Below are 10,385 nucleotides of genomic sequence, written 5' to 3'. Positions count from 1 at the left end.
GCCAATACATTTTTGACTGGACCTGTTGTTATTGTTGCACATTATTTTGGACTTGAATTTTGTATTAGTTTTTACTTGAAGCTTTCCCCATTTAATCAATTATATAGAAGTTTTTACTTTTGCAACTCAAAGCTGACAAATAAGCTCTTGAACAGGCATTTATTCCAGCTTTATTTGCTAGAGATGTTGTAAATGAAATGAGTGGATTTGGGTTGTGATTTACATTTGCTGTTCTACAAATAAATAATATTGATGCAATAAAAAGGTTGTGGTTGTGCCCATTTAAAGAGTTTTTTTTTTTGAGGACCAATGTTGTACTGAGTAGCATTTAAAAATTCACTCATATTGGATTGACAGTTCTGTGCTGAACTTAAAACTCAGGTTGAGTAAAATCTTAAGTCCTGAAGCTGCACTGTAAAAAAAAATCAAAAGTTGAGAACTCAAAAATCTGCTGAAGCTGGTTGCCTTAAACTTTTAAGTTTGTAACTTCTGAATTTTTTTTACAGTGACTTCAACTATCAAGTTTTGTAAACTTAAATTTCTAAATTATAAAAACTCCATATTTCTAGTCAACTAAACACAAAATTGGAAGTTTAACTAAGTTTGCTTAACTTAATATATTATGTTGATTAAACATGCACAAAAGTTTGTTGAACTAATTGACCTTTAAGTTGAGTAAACTCAAAAATCTGCTGAAGCTGGTTGCCTTAAAATTTGAAGTTTGCTCAACTTCTGATTTTTTACAGTGTGGTGGTGACGTCAGAGGAAGCGTTAGATGAGTGCCATCTGTAGCCGGGCTCTTCATAATGACATACAGGGCACTCGTCTACAATATTTAAGGTCAAAAATGGCCAATAGACTTTCATTTAAAACATGTTCTATAGACATAAGAATGATCTTAATCATTTTTTTGTTGCCTTATCCTTTTCTAAGTGATGCGAGGCAAGGTAAGAACAAGGTTCATTCATTTCTGTGCACAGCACTTCCTTCTGATCTACATGACTCAGCTACACTGAAACTATTGAAAACATTTTAAGTTCAAGTTCATATTTAAGATGTTTTTAGCAAACTTAATTTTGCCTCTCATTTTACATATTGTGTATCGTGTTTTTATTTTTGTTTGTGTTTTCTATGTTCCTCAGAAAAACACTTCCTCTTCTACAAGTTTACAGCATTTTGCAAAGCAATCACGCTTCCTGAGTTCAAAGCTGTCGGTGTCTGTAATGGCAGACAGATTGCTCACTACAGTAATGAAGAAAGAGTTTGGATAAGATCTAGTCTGACTGCAGATAACTGGATTGGTAGACCTGCAGAACCAACTAAAGATTATGATTCTAGAGACTGGTTCCTACATCAGTTAAACACTCTGTCAAACTGCACAGACTCTCAGTGTTCTCGTGAGTTTCATGCTTTAGTCATCAATTATCAGGCATGTTATGAAATGTCTTGTGTTGTTGTGAGTGTTGTTCTGTGATTGTAGAGCTCCATGTTCTTCAGAGAATGATTGGTTGTGAACTGGAGAAACTTCCTGATGGAACAGTGAGTCTGAGAGCATTTGATGAATATGGATTTGATGGAGAGGATTTTATGGTCTTTGATTCTGAAACTCTGCAGTGGATTGATAAAAACCCCAAAGCTAAAGAAACCAAAATGAAATGGGATCAGCAAACAGAACGAAACCAATTCCTCAAGCAATACCTGAAGACCTGCACTGACTGGATCTCCACATTTAACAACACAGATAAGAGTATGTTTAAATCAGATTTTGACACAACTCAAGGATGTTTGTTCTAATTCTGTCTCGATGCATAGGCGATTTATCATCATCCACTTACAAATAATTACTAATGAGTTGAAAACAGTGTGGGAATTACACCGTGACCATCAGGGGTCTCAGAGCACGTGGGTTGGGGTGTCCGGTCTAAATTACTATAATTTTAAGTGTGTAATGTTTTATGCTTTAAATAGGACTGTCAAGCGATCATTTTTTTAAAAATATAATTAACTAGCCTACATGATGTGCCGATTAATTAATTAAATTGATCACATTTAAAATTATTGTGTTAAACTGAAAGCACTGACTAGACATTACAAAAAAGTAGCTTTAGAAATACATATTTTTAATTCAACATACAAAAAAAATTAATATTGAAATATGAAATGATTTTAAGACAGAAATTAGACTCTAAATATGAAACTAAAAGCACCAGTAGGTGGCAACAAATGCTGTCTTAATGAGTGCCATTCATTCAATCAATCAATCAATCAATCAATCAATTATTCATTCAGTCATTCATTCAGTCATTCATTCAATCAATCATTCATTCATTCAGTCAGTGCGTCATTCATTCAGTCATTCAGTCATTCATTTATTCAATCATTAATTAATTCAGTCAGTCAGCCAGCCATTCATTCATTCATTCAGTCAGTCAGTCATTCAGTCAGTCATTCATTCAATCATTCGTTCGTTCGTTCATTCAATCATTCATTCATTCACTTAATCATTCATTCATTAATTCATTCATTCCGTCATTCAGTCATTCAACCATCCATCAATCCATTCATTCATTCAGTCATTCATCCATTCGTCATTCATTCATTCATTCATTCATTCAATCATTCATTCATCCATTCAGCCATTCAGTCAGTCATTCAGTCAGTCAGTCAATCATTCATTCAGTCATTCATTAATTAATTAATTCATTCAGTCATTAAATCATTCATTCATCCATTCAGCCATTCAGTCATGTATTTATTCATTCATTCATTCAATCAATCATTAATTCATCCATTCATTCAATCAGTCAGTTAGTCAGTCATTCATTCATTCCTTCGTTCATTCAATCAGTCATTCAGCCATTCATTCAGTCAGTCAGTCAGTCATTCATGCATGCATTCATTCATTCAGTCATTCATTCAATCAGTCAGTCAGTCAGTCAGTCATTCATGCATGCATGCATGCATGCATTAATTCAGTCATTCATTCAAGCGTTCGTTCGTTCGTTCGTCTCTCTGTCTGTCCGTCATTCAGTCGTTCATCGTTCATTTATTCATTCATTAATTCATTCTTTAATTAATTCATTAATAAAATCATTTACTTATTCATTAATTTATTCAATCATTCATTCATTCAGTCAGTCAGTCAGACAGTCATTCAGTCATTTATTTATTCATCCATTCATTCAGTCAGTCATTCATTCATTCACCCATTAATTAATTAATTCAGCCATTCATTCATTCAGTCAGTCAGTCAGTCAATCAGTCAGTCAGTCGGTCAGTCATTAATTCATCGATTCATTAACTCAGTCAGTCAGTCAGTCATTAATTCATCGATTCATTAACTCAGTCAGTCAGTCATTCATTCAGCCATTCATTCATTCAATCTTTCATTCATTCATTTAATCAGTCGTTCCTACATCAGTTAAACACTCTGTCAAAATGCACAGACTCTCAGTGTTCTCGTGAGTTTAATTTACACATTAATGGTCAGATATGTTATGAAACTGCATATATTAATCTACATGTATCATGAGTGTTGTTCTGTGATTGTAGAGCTCCATGTTCTTCAGAGAATGATTGGTTGTGAACTGGAGAAACTTCCTGATGGAACAGTGAGTCTGAGAGCATTTGATGAATATGGATTTGATGGAGAGGATTTTATGGTCTTTGATTCTGAAACTCTGCAGTGGATTGATAAAAACCCCAAAGCTAAAGAAACCAAAATGAAATGGGATCAGCAAACAGAACGAAACCAATTCCTCAAGCAATACCTGAAGACCTGCACTGACTGGATCTCCACATTTAACAACACAACTAAGAGTATGTTTAAATCAGATTTTGACACAGCTCAAGGATGTTTGTTCTAATTCTGTCTCGATGCATAGGCGATTTATCATCATCCACTTACAAATAATTACTAATGAGTTGAAAACAGTGTGGGAATTACACCGTGACCATCAGGGGTCTCAGAGTACGTGGGGTGGGGTGTCCGGTCTAAATTACTATCATTTTAAGTGTGTAATGTTTTATGCTTTAAATAGGACTGTCAAGCGATTTTTTTTTTTAAATATAATTAACTAGCCTACATGATGTGCCGATTAATTAATTAAATTGATCACATTTAAAATTATTGTGTTAAACTGAAAGCACTGATTAGTCATTACAAAAAAGTAGCTTTAGAAATACATATTTTTAATTCAACATACAAAAAAAATTAATATTGAAATATGAAATTATTTTAAGACAGAAATTAGACTCTAAATATGAAACTAAAAGCACCAGTAGGTGGCAACAAATGCTGTCTTAATGAGTGCCATTCATTCATTCAGTCATTCATTCAGTTAGTCAGCCAGCCATTCATTCATTAATTCAGTCAGTCAGTCAGTCAGCCAGCCATTCATTCGGTCTGTCGGTCGGTCGGTCGGTCGTTCGTTCGTTCGTTCGTTTAATCATTCATTCATTCACTTATTCATTCAATCATTCATTCCGTCATTCAGTCATTCATTCAATCATCCATCAATCCATTCAGTCATTCAGTCATTCATCCAGTCGTCATTCATTCATTCATTCAGACATTCAATCATTCATTCATCCATTCAGTCAGTCATTCAGTCATTTATTTATTCATTCATTCGTTTAATCAATCAATCATTCATTCATCCATTCATTCAGTCAGTCAATCATTCATTCAGTCATTCATTAATTCATTCATTCATTTATTCGGTCATTCAATCATTCATTCATCCATTCAGCCATTCAGTCAGTCATTCAGTCATTTATTTATTCATTCATTCAATCAATCAATCATTAATTCATCCATTCATTCATTCAGTCATTCAGTCAGACATTCATTCATTCAGCCAGTCATTCATTCATTCAGTCAGTTAGTCAGTCAGTCATTCATTCATTCATTCAATCAGTCATTCATTCAATCAGTCAGTCAGTCAGTCAGTCATTCATTCATTCAGCCATTCAGCCATTCATTCATTCAATCTTTCATTCATTAATTTAATCATAACTTGAATGATTTTAGCAAATGGCTGCAATATTGTTAAGAGTGAAAATTTTAAGGGGGTCTGAATACTTTCCGTACCCACTGTACGTATAAGATCCTGTAACTTGAATAATCATGATTATGGTGCTAGCAATAATCCCAGGTTTAGTTCAGGGATCAAATATATAAGAGTTTGACACAGACAAAAGGTGCCTGTTTGTACGATGTGTTATGTTCAGTGTGCAATATCATAAATAAATGTCTGAAGTGTGAGTGTGTGTGTTTATGTACTGGACATGCTGCAACATGACATGAATATCTTCACCAATATCAGGCATTTCACGCAGCTCATATGAATGCAACGTGTGAAAACAAAATTTAAGACCTTTAAATATGATAATTAAAACTATTCTCATCTAACTGTCTTTGAACTAGGAGAAGTAGAGCCGAACCATACACTCTCAGAAAAAAAGGTACAAAAGCTGTCACTGGGGCGGTACCTTTTCAAAAGGTACACCTTTGTACCTAAACAGTCCATATTGGTACCTTAAAGGTACATATTAGTACCTAAAAGGTACAAAAGTGTACCTTTTGAAAAGGTACTGCCCCAGTGACAGCTTTTGTACCTTTTTTTCTGAGAGTGTAGATTATAGGCCTTATTTTTAAAATAAGGAAATGTATCTTTAAAAATTGTTCTGGAAAGCAAAACAAAAATACTAATAAAATCATGTAATGTTTAATATCAAGAGCACATGTGACATTTTGTATCATTATAAGCTAAAGGATAATCAAACCACGATAACAACTTTGATTATCAGTTAATAAAACTTTGTTAAACGTCTAATTCTTCAGCAAATAAAACATCAACAACCAGTTTCAGCGTCTAAAAGTAATATTAAGAAAATCACTGTTTTGCAAAGCAGTTTATAAAACTTTATAAACTGTCATAAAATCATTCTTTATTGTGAATGTTGTGTGTTTTTATATACACACTGAATACGGTGCATTGAATCAATGTGAAATTAAAGTGGACTCAATTTCTACTTTAATAATTCATATTTCTGTTATTGTGTGAATGATTCATCAATGCAAGTTAGTTTACGGAAAAAAAAATCTTGTTTTTCAATAGAGACACTTTTCATTTTATTTAAAAAAAACTATACATACTAGTGATGAGAGCATGATATGAGTGTGTTTTTAAATATATACTGTTGCCAATGAATTTAAATGAGGAAACGAACCTGTCAAGCAAGTATTTCGAGTCATTTAAACAAACAGGACACTCGTCTGAAATTTAAAGGACAAACGTGGTTCACATGCTCTCGTTTAAATATGTTTTATGTAGATATAAGAATTGTTTTTCCTATTTGTTTTTTCTTTTCCGCTGTTTTAAGCGATGCACAGCAAGGTAAGCGCAGTTTATTCGTTTCATAGTCTAACTTCTGATCGACAGATGCTTACAGACAAATGTAGACAATTCTATACGGAGCACCTAAGAAAAGAAAATAAGAGGAGAGAGAAAATTGTATTTCAGTGCGTTCTTCCGAGAATTTTTGCGAGAAAATCCAAAAACATTGAAATTAATTTTTTCTTCATCTTGCATTTTCACACGCGGTCCGTGGTTTTCATCTTATATTTGGGCAGTTTAACCACGGTCGCATATTGTTGTGTTTATACTACACTGTATAAAAATAAATAAATAAAAAGCAAAAAGTAGGCTACTTTAGGTAATTTTCCAGAACATTATCCAGTCATTTACGAACATTAAAGGGGTCACGGGATGCCCATTTTCCACAAGTTGATATGATTCTTTAGGATCTTAATGTAAAGTCTGTAACATAGTTTGGTTAAAATTTCTCAATGGTAGTGTAAAAAACCCCTTTTTTACCCTGTCAAAAACAGCTCTTTTCAGATCAAGCCGTTTTTGTAGCATTTTCCTTTAAATGTTAATGAGCTCTGCTGACTCCGCCCCTCTCTTCCGAGCCGCTCTCAGAGAGACTGTTTACTTTAGCCGCATTCTTCGTGAAACTTGCTAATTAGCACATTATTAGGAAAGGCGATTTGCAAAGATTCATTACAAAACATTATACTCCCTTCTTCTGTAGATGAAGCTGGATCACGAATGATTCTCGCGAACATAGACACATTTATGTAGATCGGGGGCGCATTCCCTTCAGAAACAAATGTAATCCACTGCGTCTTCAGAGGTTCAGATGTCGGGAGTAAATGACGACTGCTGTTCATTATTACATCCAACAACAGAACACCTCAATCGCTTAGGAGTCATTCTTGTCTACATCTGCTCCGGCGGTGAAACAATGGTGGACTGATGACAGTCACTCAGGGCGGAGCTAAGGTAAGACACCAGTCCAGTCTGTACTGAAACGCTACTGTCAATCAAACTGTCGTGGGAGGGGCCTGTCTGTGTGACGTCACACAGACAGGCATCTGAGATCGGCTCGATTTGAGAAAGGGGAAAACATTTAACCAGATTTTAAAAAAAACACTGGGTGGATTTTTATCATTATAGGGTGGTTGTGTACACACACTGCCAACACACATTTCAGTTCAAACTACTTGTAAAAGTGCATGTAGCATCCTATGACCCCTTTAACTCAACGCAATGAAGTAAAATGAAAAGTACAGGTAAAACACCAGTAAAAAAAAAACAACAATCCCTACAGAAAATTCCCTCATATTAATAAAATACATTGTGCCCTTTATTTTTTAATTTTTTTAATAATTTTTTTTTTTAGTGTAGTGTACTGTGACAGGCAAGGCTGGGAATTTCAAAAACAAATATCCTCCATCTAGCGCATGTTTACCTATATCGTTTACATACAGTATGTGTGGACTGGCCCCAACTCTGATTAGTCCTGTTTACTAGTCCGCTAACTAGACAAATTTCCTTTGTTTGTCTGATTTAAAAAATGTGAAAAGCAGACCACGGACCTATCTAGCCTTGTTGGATGAATTTAGGAAAACACTTACAGTATATTAAAGATATTAAAATAACGCTTCACTGGTTTGTTATTTACGGAGCCCCGCACATGGCATGCAGGAAAAAAAATAGTAGGTTAAATCGTGTGCACGATTTACTATTTTGTTCCCTCGATTTATACATTGTGTGCATGATTTACTAGTTTGTTCCCTTGATTTATAAATTGTGCGCACGATTTACTAGTTCGTTCCCTCGATTTGCTAAATCGTGCATACGATTTATAAATCGAGAGAACAAATTAGTAAACTGTGCGCAAGATTTAGCAAATCGAGGGAACGAATTAGCAAATGGAGGGAACTAAATAGTAATCGTGAGCAGGTTTTAGTACATCGAGGGAAGGAATTAGTAAATCGTGTGCACGATTTATTCATTTTTTCTTGCATGTCATGTGCGGGGCTCCGTAGTTATTATTATAATTGACACTATCAATAATTGGAACTTGTCCATCTTTATGCACAAAATTAATTTGTTAAACAAACATGAACCTTAAATCAAATTAATTTTTTTTTAGGAATCTTATTCTTATTTGTAGATTTAACTTTTCATCATTCAATTTTCAGTGGGCTTTTTGAAGGCTAGTGATGCTATACTGTAAGTTACTATAAGTTTGTCCCTAGTAATCATGGTCTCCATCTTTCACACCGGTCTGCCGGTATATATGGCCGCATTTATTCATATAGATCAGTGCTAGCAGGACAAAAAGTGTCTCCTGTCATTTCTGTCTTTCTCAGAGAAGCACTACCTCCACTACATGTTTACAATCATGATCAAATCAGACACACTGCTAGTGTTCAGTGCTGTGGGTGAGTCTGATCACATACAGATCTCTCACTACAGCATTGAAGAACGAGTCTGGATGAGAGAGAATCTGACTGTAGACGACTGGGACAAAGCTCCTGAAGGACCACCTGAAACTAGAGACTGGTATCTAGACCTGATCAGGATTCTGTCAAACTGCACTGAGTCTTCTGGTGAGTTTAATGCTTTCCCTTCTTCATTATCAGACATGTTATGAAACTTTATTGGACTTTTTCACAAGGTGTCATGCATTGAACAAAAACAGTGTGAGTAGCCACAGTGTGTCCTATACTCACGTCAGTACAAATATGCATCGATTTAAGTTTCTCATCATTATTGTTCTGTGATTGTAGAGCTTTCTGTTCTTCAGAGAGTGATTGGCTGTGAGCTGGAGAAGCTTCCTGATGGAACAGTGAATCTGACGCCGATTGATGAATATGGATTTGGAGGAGAGGATTGTGTTGCCTTTAATTCTGACACCTTACAGTGTTCTGATAAAAGTCCAAATACCAAAATCAAGCGGGACCATCAAGTAAAACTTCAAGAATTCCTCAAGAACTGCCTGGACTGGATCTCCACATTTAATAACACAAAAAAGAGTAAGTTCGGATCAGATTCATTTAATGAGCTCCTGTCTTTGTGTGTGTTTGTGTTTTTGAACTTCAGGAAGCTGTTTCTAATTTGATACGGAGGTGATTTATCATTATTAAATGACAGGTCAGTAGTAATGAAGAGTTACAAATATAAAACTGTTGAGGACAGCATTATTCTCATTTGACTCATTATATTCTCATTTGAACATGGTTTTTATTTCATTTTCTGGGTTTGGGTTTTTCAACCGCAGCCCTTCACATTGTTAAAAAAACAACTAATTTGTTTAAATTATGAAAATAAATGAAAGCTATTAGAAAATCTGATCTTCATTTTGCAGTGAAGTAGCAGCAGAAGTTAAGTCTGTCACAATGGATCACATGCAGCTAACTAAGTTTCTTGATGAATAATTACAAGGATATTTATTTCACACATTGAGAAAGAACTCTTGATAACTGTTTTTATTGCATTATTATTATTTTCTGCTCCAGATTCACCGGATGTTCATGTGTTTGCGAGGAGAGCTCCTGATCACAGTAAGCTGGTTCTGATCTGTCTGGCCACTGGTTTCTACCCCAGAGATATTGAGATGAACATCAGATTGAACAGAATTAACATTGAGAGCCAAACATCTTCTGGAATCAGACCAAATGCTGATGAAACCTTTCAGATCAGATCCAGTGTGGAGATCGACAGAAAAGACAAAGGCTCTTTTGACTGTTTGGTCATTCACAGCAGCCGGACAGAACCAGTGTCCGTAGAATGGGGTAAATATCATCATACATGATGAGGATTATGATTTGGTGATTCGTAACGCTATACATCAAGGATGTATACATCAGCACATCACATGTAACATATATTCTATATTCATTCTAAATGAGGTATTGTGCATTAAAGGGGTCATCGGATGCTACATACACTTTTACAAGTTGTTTGAACTGAAATGTGTGTTGGCAGTGTGTGTACACAACAACCCTATAATGATAAAAATCCACCCAG

At 34.9% G+C, this 10,385-nt stretch overlaps 2 protein-coding genes across 2 annotated transcripts in view; both read left to right on the top strand.

Moving 5' to 3' along the window:
• Positions 1–878: 878 nt before the first annotated feature.
• LOC107562429 (major histocompatibility complex class I-related gene protein-like) lies at positions 879–3,866 on the top strand. The gene is made up of 4 exons (XM_016247064.1): positions 879–947; positions 1,143–1,397; positions 1,481–1,747; positions 3,553–3,866. The coding sequence occupies exons 1-4, from the start codon at positions 893–895 to the stop codon at positions 3,864–3,866; spliced, it is 891 nt and encodes a 296-aa protein (XP_016102550.1). The 5' UTR covers positions 879–892.
• Positions 3,867–8,616: 4,750 nt separating this feature from the next.
• LOC107562428 (HLA class I histocompatibility antigen, B-58 alpha chain-like) overlaps positions 8,617–10,385 on the top strand; it is a 3,526-nt gene continuing 1,757 nt past the window's right edge. The window contains exons 1-4 of the mRNA XM_016247063.1: positions 8,617–8,638; positions 8,726–8,965; positions 9,146–9,391; positions 9,875–10,150. Coding sequence (XP_016102549.1) covers positions 8,617–8,638; positions 8,726–8,965; positions 9,146–9,391; positions 9,875–10,150 — 784 coding nt within the window. The remainder of the gene's footprint in view (positions 8,639–8,725; positions 8,966–9,145; positions 9,392–9,874; positions 10,151–10,385) is intronic.

The sequence above is a fragment of the Sinocyclocheilus grahami genome, unplaced genomic scaffold (assembly GCF_001515645.1).
Source record: "Sinocyclocheilus grahami isolate Dianchi unplaced genomic scaffold, SAMN03320097.WGS_v1.1 scaffold823.1, whole genome shotgun sequence".
NCBI lineage: Eukaryota > Metazoa > Chordata > Actinopteri > Cypriniformes > Cyprinidae > Sinocyclocheilus > Sinocyclocheilus grahami.
This window is presented reverse-complemented; position numbering and strand designations above follow the sequence as displayed.

Excerpts from the sequence above, each read along its gene's own strand:
- LOC107562429 (XM_016247064.1), top strand. The coding sequence starts at position 893 with ATGATCTTAATCATTTTTTTGTTGCCTTATCCTTTTCTAAGTGATGCG. Across the intron at positions 948-1,142 it reads TCTAAGTGATGCGAGGCAAG|AAAAACACTTCCTCTTCTAC; the intron begins GTAAGAACAAGG and ends TATGTTCCTCAG. Across the intron at positions 1,748-3,552 it reads ATTTAACAACACAGATAAGA|AGCTCCATGTTCTTCAGAGA; the intron begins GTATGTTTAAAT and ends CTGTGATTGTAG.